Consider the following 18,708-nt stretch of genomic DNA (forward strand, 5'->3'; position numbering starts at 1 on the left):
CCTAACCTTCCTGCCAAATAGCTGGAAGGGCGGGGTGGAGGCTAGGGGAGGGGGCGGCATAACTGGAAGCACAAAGTTTATGGAGTGACTGAGATTTCTTTGTGCCCCGCTGGATAGGCGAGGCGTGAGAGAGGAGAGTTGGGGTCCATCAGAGGGGCTGTTGAAAAGAAGTTGCCGGGAAGGGGAGGAGGGGTGCTCTGGCAAAAGCCCAGAGCTGACGCGGTGACAACTGCAGAAGGTGGCCCCCCTCCAAGCCCGCCCCACGCCTCCCTCTGTCCCTCCAACCCCCCGCCGCGCTCCCCTGAACCCCACGCGACCAGGCCAGGGCCCTAGTTTGCATCCGGACTGGCTTTGGATGCAGCCAATCCTCCTTTCGCTGATGGAATAGTCCCCCCTCCCCACAGCCCCGGCGCGCCCCTCCCTCCCTCGCCTCGCCACCTCCCGCGGCAGAGCGAGAGCTGCGCGGCCCGGAGCGGCGGCGGCGGCGGCGGCGGCGGCGGCGCTCGAGTATCTGCCCCGCGAGCCGCGGAGAGGGGAGAGCGAGAGCGCTCCTCCTCCCGCGCCTTCCGCCCCCTCTCCTCCCCTCTCCCCTCAGCTCGCTCTCCCTTCCCTCCCTCTTTCTCTTCCTTCTTTTCGTGCCCCCCTTTCCCTTTTCTCTCTCCCTGTCCATTCGTTTGAAAATTCCCATTCCCCCCCATCGCTCTCCCACCCCCCCCCACCCTCCCCACTGTCACACTCTCTTTGCCCCCCTCTCTCTCCTTATTTGCCTGCTCATCTCCAAACGTGGATCCGCGGCTCCCGGAGGAGCCCAGCGCTCGGATCCCGCGCGTCCGGAGCACCTGGAGTCCGGCCGGCGGCGGCCCGAGCCTGGCCGGCGGCGGCGGCGGCGGCGGCGGCGGCGGCGGCGGCGGGAGCCGAGGAAGCGGCAGCCCCGACCGCGGGCACCGCGGGAGCCCCAGTGGCAGCGGCCGCCGCCGAAATGTCCCGGCGAAAGCAGAGCAAACCCAGGCAGATCAAACGTAAGTTTGCACGGGGGGCCGAGAGTTGGTGGGATTATTTCTGAGGAGGGGGGCGCGCGGGGCGGGAAAAGGGAGGGAGACTCGGGGAAATCCTTTCCCGCTGCCCGGGATTTGTCAAACTTTGCCTGAGCAGCTGGAGGGACAACTAGTCGGGCACAGACACACGGACAGCCCGAGCGCCAGGCAAGACAGCGGCTGCGACGAGCAGCCCACTCCTGTTCGGCTCATCCTTCGCGCTCCGGGGTCCTTTTTAACCCGACCCCCGCGCGCAGTTAGCGCTGCTGTCTCGTGGAGCCTGCCTGGGCAGCCCCACTCATTTAGGAGATTTGTTACTAGCGCGGCTGTTGTCATTGTTGTTGCGTTTGACGAGCTGCTACTCTTGGGGACCACTTTTTAGCAACCGGGGGTGAGAACTTAGTTCTCCGAACAGCTGGTCAAGACCTCGGGGCGAGGGGGACAACGTCCCCAGGCGGTGGAAAATCAGTGTCTGGGTCGCGATCCCAAAGCCGAAGCGAAACAAAAAGTAGGTGTAAAAGTTCGCGCCTCTGCAGCAGGCAGCCGTGCGCCTCCGCCCTGCGGGTCTGGCCGGGGGCTCCGGGCCCGTCCGGTTCGCGTCGCCGGGGAGGTCTGCGGAGCGGGCGTGCGGTTTACCTCGGGCCCTGCAGGCGCCGGGAGTTCTCGCTGGGAGGGGCCGCCGGTCGCTTCCCAGCGCGGAAGGCGGGAGTTCAAGGCAGCCTGGGCGCCGCAGAGAGCGTGACCTGAAACCCCCGAGCCCCTGGGGGCCTGGGTGGTACTGAAAGGACACAGCGGGGCGAGAGGCACCTGCCCGAAACGCACACACCCGCAGAGCTCAACTCGGCCAACTTTTCACGTCTTGGGGAAAATCCTTCCCATGGTGTTTTGTCGCCCTGCGACACGTCTTCAACGCTTTGGCCGAAAAGGAGAAACAGCCTTATTTATTTTTTTATTTTTTGCCAGCCATGTGGTGTGTCCATTCCTTCGTGTTGTTTAAAGTCTGGCAACTAGTGTAAAACTGATTATTGTGTAATTTTAGGAAAAAGCTTTAATGACACTCCTTCCCCCTTGATTATTAACCCTACTCACCTCCTCGTGTTGAAAATTTCATTTAATGTAGTTTTAAAATAAATCATATAAATCAACGTAGCCAGTATGAAGTGGGGTCCAGGATATAAGCAGTTTGCTACATAAGTATTTTGAGCCTTGCCTCTGAGACCTGACTCAATAGCTTTTATTTCGTGGATTTCGCCTCTTATGCTTAAGTTCCTATTTACTGCAACTTGGGTTAAAGCAAGGACTGGACTTAACTTTTGGCTCAAAGCAGTTTTAATTGAGTAGAGATACCGTTCTTGAAGACTTTCACTTTTTCAGAGTGATTATTGTATGGTTTCAACTAATAGCCTTTTACCTTTTAGAACTAAATTGATCACGTCCCTGTGTGTAAATGTTGCATTTTATAGTACAAAACTGTGCTTATTATAAGATATGATTGTAAACATTATTAAAGGCAAAATGCTTTTTAGTTCACGGCTGTCGTCTAGATTGTTAATAAATAATTAATATTAATTGATTGTATGGTGCAAAGACCATCTGATTCTACTTGGAAATACTTTGTTATCTTCCCAATTAGCTACATTAAAATTTTTTTTTCTATCCTTCTATGTCCACCTCATATAATTGAAGATTAAAGCGTTGGAACTAATTGCTGATGCTACACTTGTGTTATAGGTCATAAAACATTTTAGTCTTATTTGAATGCTGTGGTTTATTAACTATCAAAAATACTTAAAAGTTCTCTCATTTGAAAGTGAACAAGTATTATATTTATATTTGTTGACAGTGATCGTTGCCTGCTGATATATGCATTCATATGTGGTATTAATATACATGCAGTTTAGACTTTTGGTGGATTCAAGTTGGGGTCACAGTGATAATCTATGCAAATGTGGACACACTTCTCCCCTTGCACTGTTAAGGAAAATGAAAAATTAGAGCTCTTTGAATTGTTATATAGAGCAGTGCTATCTAATAGCTGTTTTTTTTGGGGGGGGGGTGGATACTAGTTTGACCAGCTGTAAAGTCACTTTGTTTGTAACCTATTGGCGTTTGCCTCCTTTTGCCTGTCCAGGAGGAGGAGGCAGTTTTGCAGGTGGAGAAGTTTGTCTCGGTACTCAAAGTCATTACCATGATAGGTCTCTCCCTCCAATTTTAGTAGTGTATAAGAAGTGTAGCATTTTTTTAAACGATTACAAACAACAGTGTTGCTTTTGATATTCTGGATCAAATAGAAGTTTGGAAAATATCAGAAAGAGATGCATTTTGAAACAGTAGCGTTTCATGTAACTAATGAAACTGCATTTTAAACTTGGAAACGTTCAGAATTTGAAAATAAAGCTTTGGCATCGCTGATAAAACATACCCAATTTAGAGCAACTATGACAAGCAAAAGTCAGCTTATACCAGAAACTCTGAAGACAGTCAATTTAAAGGACAAAAAGGTTGTTGGGCACAGTTTTTTTTTTTTTCTTTTACTGCGTACAGTTCCCTGCTATCTAAAATTGTGATTTATACAGTATTTTAATATTTTGCTTATTCTATCCCCTTGGGTGCTCTCTGGGCAGCGATAAAAAGGCAACGCTGAAAGAGCACCATTAATTTGCTATGATGACTGGCCAGATAAGAGGAGATAATGGGAAAGATAAGCAGAGAAGATATACCATCAGAAACCCGATTATTACCATTAAAATTCCAGCCCAGCAATCTGCAGAAGCCTGATAATTCCTTCTCCGTTTCCACCACTTTGGATGATAAGGCAAAAAATAGTCACTCAGTGCTCCTTGATTAGACTGCCTGGATTTCCTGATAATACAGTGATAAATTATGTATTTTGCCCCCATGTTTTGTCCCAAAATTCAGATTTTTTTTTTCCTATTCCAAGACTATATTTTCTGCCCTCCCCTCAGAAGCTTTCTCTCCTGAGCTATTATTGTAATCCTGGTTTGATAAAAAGCCCTGATAGGACGGGAGGTGTTTGGTGTGGGAGCCATATCATGCTATCTGCCCATCTCCTCGCACAGCTGCTCGCTGTTGTTGTTTTTAGCCTTATCACCTCCTGCCAATATGCCAATAAATTGCCCAGATTGTTCTCCATTCTGGGGCTGCACTGCAAAATTTATGACAGAAATGATGATTTTTTTTTCTTTTACCAATGTATCTCTTTATGATTAGTAACTGTGTTGTGTGTGCAGTTTACTGTCATTTTCTTCTTAAAGCTGTTGTCTCTAGTAATGTGTTTACTGCCCTATCTGTCCCCAACTTCATTCACACTTAAGTGTATTGGCTATGGGTTCAGGAAAAAATTTTTTTTTCTTTTTTTTGTGCAAATGCCAGCTAGTAGTTAATGTAGACATCGAAAGGGAGGAAAGAAACTCAAGTACTTTATTTTCATCTAACATTAAGAAAAGGCACTCTTCTTGATACCATTCAAGAACAGTTTTCCTAAAACTTTTAGATTGCTTGATGTTTTCAAACATGTAGAACAGAAATGTTCGGTCTAGATCATGTGCCAAATAATTTGTGGTGAAGGAAAAGGAAAGGGTGAATTAAGAGGCAGAATTTTTTTTTAAGTGAAGTAGATATTGGGAATGAATATATACACCTTGAAAGTAAAATGTCCCCTGTTAAGAATAATCTCGTTAGCAGTTCTGTACTGGGGCTTTTGCAGAAGGTGGAATCCTTTCATAGTGAATAAATTACCTTTTTGTTATTTGAGATGATCTAATAAATTCAGGCTGTATGAGTCCCTGACTTGCACAGTAGAATTTTAATGTTTTATGCTATTTTTTAAAAAAAGTACATAATATTAAATGTTTTACTTATAAAACGATTGTTTTACATGAGAACATTGCATATTAAATTTATTTAATATTTGCAAATGTGAAAATCTCTAAGTGGATCATCTTTAGAACCTTAAAATTACGTTACACAAAGCAGTGGTTGTGGTTATTTTTCATTGTTCTAGTGTAGGATTTTTTTTTTTTTTTTAGTGTTTCTGGTATTAATGTTCAATCCATAATTTGGGGGTTAATTAACTACCGTATTATCATTAATATTATTATTTTTTAAAAGGGGTTTGGGTATGCTATGCACATTTGAAATACATTGATCACTCTTATACTCAGGATGTTTTCTTTTCACCTGCCAAATATTAAGACAGAGCTTTGCTTTGAAGCATATTACTCATTTCTTTGGATTTTAAAAATAATTAACTATAACATTTAAAAAATAAGCGATTCTCTTTGGCTTATGGTATGGCTCATGTTAGGGATTTTATTTTCTATGTTTTTGACTGAGTAACATTTCAGAAAGCCTGTTTTTACACTGGCCATGAAATAAAGGAAAATACATTATGTATAATAGTTGTTTCATCAATAAAATAGAAAGATTGGTACCCAATGTAAGGTAAAAAATTAATTTCTTTATTTACAAATTTGAAATATATCAATACATAGAATTTTTCTGAAAAATCTAAGAATAAATATTTAGTAGATTTTTTAAAAATAGGAAAATTTAAAAATGGCTAATATATGAATCCTAGTTTTTAAGAGTTATTATCATGAAGTCAGGTTTTTTTTTTTAAGTTCAGTGGAGTCAACAATGCAAATATAAATGAGGTAGCATTTTCATCCCTAGTTGCTATAAAAGAGTTTAGGGTTAAAACTTGGTGATATGTCTTGGAATTAAAAGAGCAGCTCTTATGTTTTCCACTTCTGGTAACTTTCTAAAGTGGTTCATTTGTAAAATTATGCAGTAAGAAAAATTATGAGGTTTAATATTATATATCTCAATATTTTTTAAATGGACAAAGAAGTTTGAACTCTTCTATAAATTATAGGTAGAAACGTTAAGAATAATATAATTGTATTGGTTCATTTACAAGGAGTGTAAGCATCTCTTTGAATTGCACATAAGATACCAGTGTTCACTTTAGACATTGCAAGGTACCAATAAGTCTTTGTAAATTAAAATTTTATTTCCTGAGCTATTTAAATATAGACATAGAAAATATGTGACTTGTCCTATATTGTTTAAGTTGGTACTGTTAAGTTTTGCAAGACAGTAGTGCAGTTAAACAATTTGTTTCTGATTTTTACATTCTGCTAATTTAAAATCTATTATATACTTAAGGGTTAATGCAAAGATTTACACATCAGTTTGTTTCTGGTTAATTGTGGGTATAAGTTAAAATATTCAATGATTATGTCAGCTGTCTAGCTCATATGTATGTATGTTTTGCCTGTTTGGTAGTGTAAATTAAGTTAACTTTGTGTGTTACAGTTAAGGTAACTCATTTCTCCCGTTCATGAGCTCTTGAAGGCCTCCCTCATCCATGTTATTTCTGCTGTTTGAGGACTATTTAAGGACTAAATTAACTCTTCCTCCACATGATAAAAACAAAGAAATGAAACTAGTTAGCCCATTTTGCTGATAGTTCTTATCTCTGGAAAAAGTTTTGAGAGAATGAGATTGAAGCTAATGTGTTTGCTAAAATGACATATCTGGAATTAGATGTATGGATTTCTAATACTGATATTTTTGCTCTTCCCCATAAACAAGGCAAATCAAGAATGGACTTACTGGCATTTTAATCACATCCCCTTTTCAATATGTAACTTTTGCTAAAAAGGTATTAAATGAATAAAGTAATCTTATATACTCTACATTCTGTGATTAATTTTTATGTTCAAAGAAAATGCCTTCTCAAATGAACTTTCCTTCAAAAGAATGTATATTCAGGTTTTCATAAGGTGACACTTTAGAGCAGGTTTTTGATGTTTGGCTAAATTGTGTGGAAAATCTAAAATTAGGTTTATCTGGGAATAAAAAATTTTTCAAGAATACTTTTTTGAATGCAATCTTTGTTCACTAGAAAATGTGAGTGAATACATTAACTTTGGAGCTCTCATTCTCCAAATCATATTCCCTTGGAGTTTTTGTTACTTTCCCAATTCCGAAGGATTAGTAGGACATTTCAGAAGAGCACTGCAGGTATTTTTGAAACCCTGTCTGATTCAGCGCCTGCCACTGTGTAAAATTATCAGTTCATTCCCTCACCAAATGAACAGCAGCGAAAGTCTGTTACTTCAGTCCCAGAGAATGTGTTTCCACCATAGATAAAGGGGTAAGTATGTATCATTCAATAGGTTACATTTTTAAAAACTGAAATGCAATTAAATTAATAAACTCAGACATCGCAATATTTGGCATTCTAGAAAGAACTATCTCTTTAAAGGTATTAGCATAAAGATAGCACATTTGTTTATTATGCTTCCAAATCAGCTCCTAGTATCTCTGCCACAGGTAACAATTGACTTTTCAGGCTTCAAGTTAATAGCCTTGTCTCTTGCTTGTAGGGATCAATATTAGTATTAATTAATCACCATTATCAGCACTAGGATCTGGTTCTATTTGTTGTTACATCAGCAAAATATCAATATAGAAAGTGGACTCTCTGATCGTCATGGCAACTTCATCTCTTGGGTCAAAGAAAGTTTATCTTATCTGTGCATAGAGAGTGGCAAACTGTTTAGGGATCTAGTTTGAACTCTAAGAACATTGATTTAGTTTTTGCGAATAGAGGCTGAATTCCAATCACAAGGGATAGGTAAGATTTAAATATTAATGCCGAGAGGCTTGTCTGAGAGGGTGTCATACCATTACTGTCAGACTGTCTTTTTGAGAGGACAAAAAGAGAAGAATTGTCTAGTCAGGATTATTTAAAGCCTTAGTAATTTGTGCTTTTGACAAATACTCCTAAAAATGAATATATGATAATTACTGGGTAGAACTGGTTTTGGTCAAGATTTCCGGTGTTAAAATAAGAAGCTCTTATTTTTTCTCTTTCATCCCTTCTTTCCTGGTCCATTATAATAATGTATCCACTATTTTTAAAGTACTTTTGAGGACCAGTTTTGCCTCACGATGGGTGCAGGATAACCAGTCCCATGTCTGAGGCCAGAGAGTTTTGCTATGAAAGGTCCATGGAAGAAGTGGTGTGGACACTTTTATTTTAGTGTTAACAAATATTCATTGCTAATAAAGGAAATCTTAATGTAGTAAGTAAATAAAGGAAATCCTAATGTAGTAAGCTGAAAGGATAGATGTCTTCAAAGGATGTTTGCAAAGATAATAAAAGGTCCTAAGTTGCAAAAGCCAGGAAACAAAAGACATGCTATTTTGTTGATATTTCTAAGAGACAGTGATCACTTAAAATAAACATTTTTTTTCTAAATCAGATCCTTGGAAATTCATCTTATTCTTTTAAAAAATTATGCTAAAGAGTAAAAACTGGATTTAGAAATGGTGCCTGAAATGCTGTACTTTACTGTTAAGCTTGTGGGCACTAAATAAACTTAAATAAGTTTGTATATGGGGAAACTGTATATGTATCTCATGATTTTGGAGATTTTAAAAATGAATGTTGAGTGCCTGATGGCTATAACCAATGCCATATAATTGCTTATTCATTCCAGGCATTGTCCATGTAATAGCTGAAAGTCAGCTCTTTATATAGTCTGCAAGGCAGTGCCATTTAATATTTAATATTCTGGTAATATCCCCATGAGTGTAAAAAAATAAAGGGAATATGTTTATAAGAGGCACTAGTGTAATATTTAGTATTAAATAGACCTTCATTTCATCTGGGCATCTGCCACTGACTGTTGCCCCTTTGAATTGTTAGAAGTTGTTGAATGGTATTAGTCTGATGTTTCTTATACATGATTTGACTTTTGATAATGTTAGATGTATCTTAACCAACTACCACAAATATATATAAAATAGCTTATATATAGGCTACCACAAACATATATAATTTTAATAGCCCACATAAAAGCTGTAACACCTAGCTTTTGTGCAGCCTATTTTAAAAGCTATTTTAAACCTTAAAATGCATCTAAAATTATCTCTAAACGGACATTTATTGAAGATATATTTAACATTATTTTTTAGTTGATTCCCTTCTTAGAGAAATCCTTTTGAAGATATGAATTACTCTAATCTACATTTGTAGGACTTTGGTGAACATCTCTTGTTGAGACAGTAGAAGAGAATTTTCAACAAGTTGACATCTATATAATATTGCATATGGAAGATTTCTTGTGTGAGTTATTTGACATAGGTTTTTCAGCCACAATCTCTAAAATTATTTTATTTATTTCAAAATTTGGAAATATCTTTAAACTTGAGTAGGGTGAAGAATTAATTACAAAACTGAGACAAATATTTGTCCTTTATTACTTATTAATGTGGAACTTTTAATTTTCTTATTAGTTGTTCGTTTGGGATATGAATAATAGTGTACTCTTTAAGAAAGACTTGCTTTGTTGTGGTATATTCTGAAATTGTTGTGAGCCTGCAATAAACTGGAAGTTAGAAGATTAAAAATAGTTAATTGACAGATATTCAAGTTCAGTTGAGGGCCAGATTCCTCTAAATGTGTGCCAAAAAAATAGCTGAAAATCTTATACTACTAAGTGGCTTTAAAGATAATAAAAAATAATAATGATATTAATAATAATTGAATACACTAAACATTGTCCATTTCCCTCTTGCTTACTACATTTAAATTCCCTAATTTAGAAGAAAGGTTTTAAAGATTATCAGGTAATTCAATTAAAAGTTCTGATTATTTAAAATTAAATGATACAAATTTGTGTTATCATTAATTTTAGTAAGAATTCTTGCTTACTGTGTCTACTGAGAAGTTCAAAGGCTTTAAAAAAATTTTTTTTAAATAAAACGCTTTGAATTCAGTGGGAATCTTTTGAAATGCTGTACAAATTATTCTTGTACTTTCTCATTTGTTGTGTACAAATTATTTTCATGGTGTGCATTTTCATCCATGTCAAAATATTATCACTGTAATACATTGCGATGTTCATAGTCCATACTTTTATGATTAAGGTATGTATTTATGTGAATAAGTTTTGTGGATAAATTTTATGCTGCTTTCAAAATATAGTTCAGTGAAGATTTTAATGAGAGCTGGATGGGATATTGACAACATTGCCTTTAATGAAAATCCTATATTCATCATAAAAGTTGTTCTTTTGATTTTAAGGAAAATCTTAAAAATTAATTACTCCTTGAAGAAAAAAGAAGACTAAGTTAAGCAAGTGGATACTTATGCTAACATAGAGTATTTATATCCACAAAATATGTCTATATTTCACTCTTCTCACTTTTGTGTAAAAATCATGTAAAAGATATTTTCTTTGAATTAAAAAATTTGTAACTCATAATCTATGTCATAGTTGATTCCTTACCCAACTAGTTTATGTGTACGAGTGCATTCTTTATATCATTAGAGCAGTGGGACAGCTAATGTAGATTTGCCAACAGCATGGACAGTCTAAACATTTTTTTCCTCTAAGACTCCAGTCAATAGGAATAGATAAAAAGGCTTTTAATTTTCTGACTTATTTTTATTTATTTGGGATAAAACTATCTGAATTTGTATTCTGCACATTTATCAATTAGGTCTTCTTTCTTTTCTTGAAGTGACATCCTGAAATTCTCATTTTGTTAGCCTTTCTGCCCACATTGTCATGAAAACAGTGACATTTCCCTGTGATGTTTGACTTGTACCTAAGTACTTTTACAGATTTTTGATTTATTGGGCCTCCCACAGCCAAGAACAGAGTCAGTGGGCAGGAGAGACTGACCAGCATGGGGCCTGTGCAGAACTGAAATATTCAAGAGTTCATTTGCAAATATATTAGGTAGCTGCTAAAAATATCACCCCACTTCTTAACGATGTGCATCTTGGACAAACCGGCACATATTTTGTCATCAAGTTGCTTAAGCTTCTGAAGTCAGGGCTACAACTGGGTCAGATGATAAGATGAGCACAACAGAGAAACGAAGAGAGCGTCTGATAAAACCTGATTGATTGATGTCTGGCTTCCCCACCATCACAGGCAGTTGACAGTTAGTTTGGGATCAGATGATTTGGCTTTTGCGATAGAAGATGGGGCTGGGTAGGCAAGCCTGAAGGACAAAAAGGTCAGTTTCTGTGTAGTGTCAAGTGATGTCGAGCTCCCACAAGGTGGGACATTGTTAATATTTCATTCTTTCTTTTTAGGTCTAGGCCCTAATATTTGATAGTCACTTAAAGGCATGAAGATTCAGTCTACAAACAGAAATCTGTGACTACCTTCCTGTTCTTTTAATCTAATGTTTTTACATGCTTTATGTCACAAGGGCAAGGGCATATTTTTTTTAATAATTACGTGATATTTTATGTGATACTTTGCAATATATAATGACTTTTGCGTATTTCATTTTATTATGATCTCGTAAGGCAAAAATAATCATGACACATAAATTGGCTAAATTTAATATTAGAAAATACTTTTTATGGAGAAATATAGATTTACTGAGGGGAAGTTACAATGTAAATTAATCTAGAGTTATCAGCTCCAGGTGTTTGGGTATCATAGATTATGCGAAGCTTAGGTGAAAAATATTCTATTACACGGTTTAGACATGTCAGAGTTTGGGAAAACCTTTCTAGGCACAATGGGAGAACTTTATATTTTGTACAGGTCTGTGGTTAGTGGATGATTGTGGCTGTAGTTTGCTGAACTTTACTCTTGCTGGTGATAGGATTATTATAATGTTTCTTTGTATTTTAATCATGGAAAATCCCAAATTCTTGACATATTAAAATCACCTAAAATATATGTTAGCCAGTTTATATGCTACTACAGAACAACACTGTAGATCGCTTTTGAGTTTGAACATAATTAATAGTAGATATTGATTATATCTACTATTAGGTAAATTAGATAAATTATGTCTACTATTAGAAGAAACAAGGAAGGGAAGAAAGAAAAAGGAAAGAAAGAAAACCAAAATAGCTAGTTTCAGAATAAAATGTTTTCCAGTGTTAGCCATGAAAATTAGTAAAACCGTTATAGTATTGGAATTTGGACAGCTTGGATTTGAATTTAGATTTAGGGCAGTTTGATTCTCTCTAGAAATCCTTTAGGATGTATCGCTTTTCTCTGAGTTTTAAGGGTCAGATCTCCAAAGGACAGTTGGGTCTCAGCTAATACTGTAGGCTTAATACCAACAGGATGAATTCTGCAAGGTGCTGTATTACTGATAGTATAAGTGGAATACTGTATGAAAGCACATGCGCCAAAACCTGAAGTGGTACTCAGAATGAGTGATCAGGGAATGGGGGCTAATGGCCATTTCAGTCGTGATTAGTAATACTGCCAAGAAAGGTGCCATAAGAAAATGACCTAGTCTCTTCTACATACATTTATATGGAACAAAGAGACCTATCTATCGATCTGTCTACCTCTCTCTCTCTCTCTCTATCTATCGTCTCAGGAATAATGAGGAATCATTTAGGTGTGGTTACAAAAACTTTTTCAGAAAAGATGTTTCAGGCAAAAGAAGCACTTTAGTGATTCTGTTCTGATGGTCACATTGCTGATGGATGTTATTTACTGGTGGTAGCTAATAATGGTCAATACTTTTTGTTACATCAGGGAAATGAGAACACAAGTGGATTTCCCTAGCCCAGTTGCTGTATAAGTCTGTGATACATTTCTCAGTTATTCAGTAAAAATGATGTTTCGTTTTAAGGTGGTATAACAGTTGTAAAATGAAAATTACTTTGATAAGTATTTAGAGGTTTTTTTTTTTTTGCGTATCCATGAGCAGCTGTCTAAAGTTTTTTTATTTTATTTTATTTTAATAAATTTATTTATTTATTTTTGGCTGTGTTGGGTCTTCATTTCTGTGCCAGGGCTTTCTCCAGTTGCGGCGAGCGGGGCCACTCTTCATCGCGGTGCGCGGGCCTATCACTGTCGTGGCCTCTCCCGTTGCGGAGCACAGGCTCCAGATGCTCAGGCTCAGTAGTTGTGGCTCACGGGCTTAGTGGCTCTGCGGCATGTGGGATCTTCCCAGACCAGGGCTCAAACCTGTGTCCCCTGCATTGGCAGGCAGATTCCCAACCACTGCGCCACCAGGGAAGCCCTCTAAAGTTTATTAATTTGCTTTTCTGTGCGCGTGCACACACACAGTATCATAGATTATCTAATACTGCCTTCTGAACCCTTTTATTCCTTTAGCATTTTTTGTCTGTTTGTTTCTGTTATTCCATGTTTTTTTTAACATCTTTATTGGAGTATAATTGCTTTACAATGGTGTGTTAATTTCTGCTGTATCACAAAGTGAATCAACTATACATAAACATGTATCCCCATATCTCCTCCTTCTTACATCTCCCTCCCATCCTCCCTATCCCACCGAGCTGATCTTCCTGTGCTATGTGGCTGCTTCCCACTAGCTATCTACTTTACATTTGGTAGTGTATATATGTCCATGCCACTCTCTCACTTCGTCCCAGCTTCCCCTTCCCCTTCCCCGTGTCCTCAAGTCCATTCTCTACATCTGCGTCTTTATTCCTGTCCTGCCTCTAGGTTCTTCAGAACCATTTTTTTTTTTTTTTAGATTCCATATATATGTGTTAGAATACAGTATTCGTTCTTCTCTTTCTGACTTACTTCACTCTGTATGACAGTCTCTAGGTCCATCCAACTCACCACAAATAACTCAATTTCGTTTCTTTCTATGGCTGAGTAATATTCCGTTGTATACATGTGCCACATCTTCTTTATCCATTCATCTGTCGATGGACACTTAGATTGCTTCCATGTCCTGGCTATTGTAAATAGTGCTGCAATGAACATTGTGGTACATGTCTCTTTTTGAATTATAGTTTTCTCAGGGTATATGCCCGGTAGTGGGATTGCTGGGTCATATGGTACTTCTATTTTTAGTTTTTTAAGGAACCTCCATACTGCTATCCATAGTGACTGTATCAATTTACATTCCCACCAGCAGTGCAAGAGGGTTTCCTTTTCTCCACACCCTCTCCAGCAGTTATTGTTTGTAGATTTTTTGATGATGGCCATTCTGACCGGTGTGAGGTGATACCTCATTGTAGTTTTCATTTGCATTTTTCTAATGATTAGTGATGTTGAGAATCCTTTCATGTGTTTGTTGGCAATCTGTATATCTTCTTTGGAGAAATGTCTATTTAGGTCTTCTGCCCATTTTTGGACTGGGTTGTTTGTTTTTTTGCCATTGAGCTGCATGAGCTGCTTGTAAATTTTGGAGAATAAGCCTTTGTCAGTTGCTTCATTTGCAAATATTTTCTCCCATTCTGAGGGTTGTATGGTTTCTTTTGTTGTGCAAAAGCTTTGAAGTTTCATTAGGTCCCATTTGTTTATTTTTGGTTTTATTTCCATTTCTCTAGGAGGTGGGTCAAAAAGGATCTTGCTGTGATGTATGTCATAGAGTGTTCTGCCTATGTTTTCCTCCAAGAGTTTTACAGTGGTGGCCTTACATTTAGGTCTTTGATTCATTTTGAGCTTATTTTTGTGTATGGTGTTAGGGAAATTAGAACACTCCATGAGGTTTTCAACTGCATCCTTTTTTTGCATATGGGTAAGCTGCATCAGATAAATATCTAATTATTCATTGAGGAAAATTAGAATTGACAAATGAGAAACTGCCACATCATAAAAATAATTAAGATCAGCAGTTCCTGTGAATGGGAAGGAGCAATCAGCTATTTGGTCAGCTAGGCCGCAATTTCTTGATTAGTTCTACGGCTTCGGAACTCTCACTTAAGGGAGAATATGAGTTTGAGATTCAGTGTCTGGACTGATCAGTCTGACATTCACTTTTATGTTTTTTCATCCTTGGTTTGTAAGTTTACATTTTGAAAAAAGATGAACAAAAGGGTTCAGGTGTGGGATGTTACTAAGAAAGACTTTTAGGGATTTGTTTTCTCTAAACTGGTTATCACTGGTGTTCTTTATACTGAGAAATAATGTCTTAGGTATTACCAGAGGTGAAACAAATGTTGAATGCACATTGTTCTTATTAACCCAAGAAGGAAAAATTAATTATTATATTATTGAATCAAGAACTTTTAGCCTGGGATCCATAGACTTTGAAGAGTTTGAGACTATCCAGACATTTTATACAAAATTTTCTGTATTTAAGAATTTTTCTGGGAAGAGGTTTTTATGAGACACTCAATGGGCTTCACAGCCCCACGAAAACTTTAAGACCACTCGAAAGAATTTCTGTGTAGGTGGCTATATGATCACTTGTTACATTGCAAAATAGCCGTATAAAAGGGGAACAGTTTCATTTTTATTTGCCAAAAGATTCTTTCAAAATCATAAAATCAAATCCTATCACCTTGCTGTTGTAAGTCCTCCAGTGGATGTCCTTTTCAAATGACATCTGAGTTTTTAACAATCATTGCTTATTGCATCCTCTGTGATCTATTTGTTGCCTTCTTGTCTGACCTGATCACCAAGTATACCATGATCATGTGCCACTTCTCTTCCCAATTCCTACCCTGACTGGCCCCTGTAAACCACCTAATTCACTACATTTTATCTTTACTGGTCTTCATTTTGTTCCTTGAACATGCCAAGCTACTTCTGTCTCTGAAATGCCATTTCCCTAGATTTCCATATGGCTGTCTTCTTCTTATCATTCACTTTTCACTTCACATGTCAACTGTTAAGAAAGGCCTTCCTTAGCCCGCATTTAGAATTTTCTGTCCCCATACAGAAAATGCCTCAGTTTGCTCTCTAGCCTGTTACCTTATTTTATTTTCATTACACTGATATTTATCTGAAATTATCTTCTTTTTTTATCTGTTAGTATGTGTACTTCTTTATTAGATGACTTCTCACTAGAATCTAAGATTGATGGGCAGGACCTGGTCTTGTTCACTTCTGTACCTCCAATTGCTAGAAGAGTACCTGGAACGTAGCAACACTCAGAGAATATTAGCTGAATCAATGAACAATTTTTAAAAACTCAGCAACATTTCCTGTGGTTTATCTTTTAATAAAAGTGATTTTGAAGTTTTCCACCCGAAAGAAAAAGAGTTACTCACATGCCTTATATTTAAATTAAATTAACTCCCATTTCTTCATTCAACAGTCATTAAACAAAGTATCAATTGTGTGTAACGTGCTAAACCATGGGGAGGAGAAAATACAAAAATCAACAAACTATGGTCTCTCCTGTCAAGTAGCACATTAGATAGTGAAGGAGAAAGGCATGATTACTGTACACTATGATATGTTCTTGATAGATGGAACTAGAAAGTGACGCCTCTGTGACTCAGGGTAAGCCTCTAGGATGAGACCTTACTTAAGCTGGGTCTTGAAGGAGGAGCTGAAGATCCAGTCAGGACAAGAGGGAATTGTATACCAACAGAATCAACAGCTTGACCAAGAGCAGAAAGGCATTAAGAACATAACATTTTCAAGGTCCAGTGAATAGTTGTGAGCAAAGATGAAAAGTACATAGAAAACAGTGACAGAGAATGCAGCTTGAACTTGACTTGGGACCAGAGTTTTAAAGGACTTTGTGTGCTGTGTTAAAGAACTTGAACTTATTCTTTAGGTAGTTGATGGTCAATGCAGATTTTGAAAACTAGAGCCCGATTAGCGGATTTTGAATGTATTTGGTAATTACCAATTTGGTATAAGAGAGGACAAGAAAACCGTGAGCTGACAGTGGGTTCTAGTCTACTTTCATTTTGTTAAATTTAACAATTGATATCTTGAATTTAACCTTAGACCTCTGTGCTACCGTCCAACTTTTAGATGTTGATTTAATAACAGCATTGTAGCGGATGGCTAAAACAGTCACTGAGGACATTCAGTAGTTTACTATGAATATTTTATTGAGTGAGACAACGCATGCGAAAATAAACGAACAGAGCAATATCTTTTTAATTGAATCTGTTTGTGCTTAACTCACGAGATTGTCTTCGAGGGTAGTTTTGCATTCATTCATATGCATTAGCCTAATTTTATAACTGAGTATCGAGAAGGATAAATTTTCAATAGCAAGGGGGCAGACCAGTTGTAACTGAGATTGCCAATTGCTGTAACCTCTTTGAAAGACAATTTGTCAGTTTATAGCTATTAAAATTGCACATATACTCTTTGACCTAGCAATTCCGCATATCCCATAGAAACCTTCATATGTGTGCTCTTACAGCATGGTTTGTAATAGCAAATAATTAGAAATCACCTAAACGTCCATTAATAGGGGATGGGTTAAATAAAGTTATGGAGCAATCCCCAGTGTCATTCATGTGTTATAAAGGATAAGACAGATGTGTCCATGCTGCTATGATAATATCTGAAAGACTTATAAAGTGAAAAAAATATTTCAGTATGGCATCTCTCTACTTGTATTTTAAGAAATGAAAGAACGAATAGATACATGTATATGTATATATTTTCATGAAAAGTGTCTGAAAATGTGCAAGAAATTATTAATGATGCTTTTCTCTGGGAATTAGGACTGGAAATTTGGAGGAGGACATAGATTCCCTTATTGTCATACCATTACCATTACTGCTACTAATAAATTCTGTTGTGAAGGGGAGGTGTGTGAGGGGTAGGAAATAGTCAAGTACGTATTGCCAATATAATTAAGTTTTAAATTGCTTATCTTCCCCTCAGTTGTGTAGTTGGGAGGATAGAAATATGGTTGGGGGTTGGGAAGAAAGGATAGAAGATGGAAAAATATTTAATAAAATATTCCAATATCTGTCCAATTCAGACATTACTGAGAGGGAGAAGAGCTATAATGATAATTTTTTCTATAGTCCTTATTAACCTTAATATGAGAATATACCAAAAGTGAGCACTCAAGTGAAGATTAAGCTCTGTTTTACTTTGTAGAAGGAAAAAGCACAGAGAAAAGGAATTTAATACATTGCCTTTTACAATACAGCATTCCTCTATTCTCAGCATTGGTCATGGCTGTGTTATTAACCTCAGGTATAGTGTATGATAGTTTGGTTTTTGATAAAAGATCTATCCTTTAAAATGTGATGTACTATTATAGGCCCTGTTCTACAAAAAGAAGTTTATCCCCATGATGTTGTTTTTCTGAGTTCCGAAATTTTGTCCTGCTCTGCCTGAAACAGTTCATCTTGAACCCATATCCAGTGTTTTACTTTCTGAGTGATTTTAAGATGCCTGTTCTTTTTCTTCACATTATTATATGCAGACATATTTATAAATTGGTTCTGTGCCAAATATGTTGCTCTTTTTTGCACCTTCCTAATGATTTTGTATCCTTGAAAATCTTCCAAACTATCTCATATGTTCTTGTGGGAGCAGCAGCAACAGTAGAAGCAGGAGATGGACCGGAGCATGGTATAAGCTACAGCTAGGGTTTCACTGGGATTTAAGAAGGACACCCTGAGAAAGCATGAAGGTCTTGAATCATAAATGCCACCATAAATTTCCTCTGATAATTATTACAGAGTGGAAAAGGAAATAACCTATGTTGCTTTTTGTCAAATAATTTTAAAGAAGTGGGCATAAAGTTGGTATAGAAGTAACATAAGGAGTTGAGGCAAATTATAACCTGGAAACAAATGACATGTTTGTTACTCTCATTTGAAGGAACCTAAACCTAATACATCTTGCTAAGTCTGTTTTTAGCTGGTAGACTGTTCTAAAAATTTCAGCCTTGTTAGAACATGTGACCAACAGGACAATTTCATTCAGTTCATTCTCATGGATTC

At 37.6% G+C, this 18,708-nt stretch overlaps 1 protein-coding gene across 1 annotated transcript in view; it reads left to right on the forward strand.

Annotated features, from left to right (window-relative positions):
- The first annotated feature begins 788 nt into the window (after positions 1 to 788).
- Positions 789 to 18,708, forward strand: part of ZFPM2 (zinc finger protein, FOG family member 2) — a 464,371-nt gene continuing 446,451 nt past the window's right edge. The window contains exon 1 of the mRNA XM_059995051.1: positions 789 to 1,019. Coding sequence (XP_059851034.1) covers positions 980 to 1,019 — 40 coding nt within the window. The 5' untranslated portion in view covers positions 789 to 979. The remainder of the gene's footprint in view (positions 1,020 to 18,708) is intronic.

The sequence above is a fragment of the Delphinus delphis genome, chromosome 17 (assembly GCF_949987515.2).
Source record: "Delphinus delphis chromosome 17, mDelDel1.2, whole genome shotgun sequence".
In the NCBI taxonomy this organism is placed as follows: domain Eukaryota; kingdom Metazoa; phylum Chordata; class Mammalia; order Artiodactyla; family Delphinidae; genus Delphinus; species Delphinus delphis.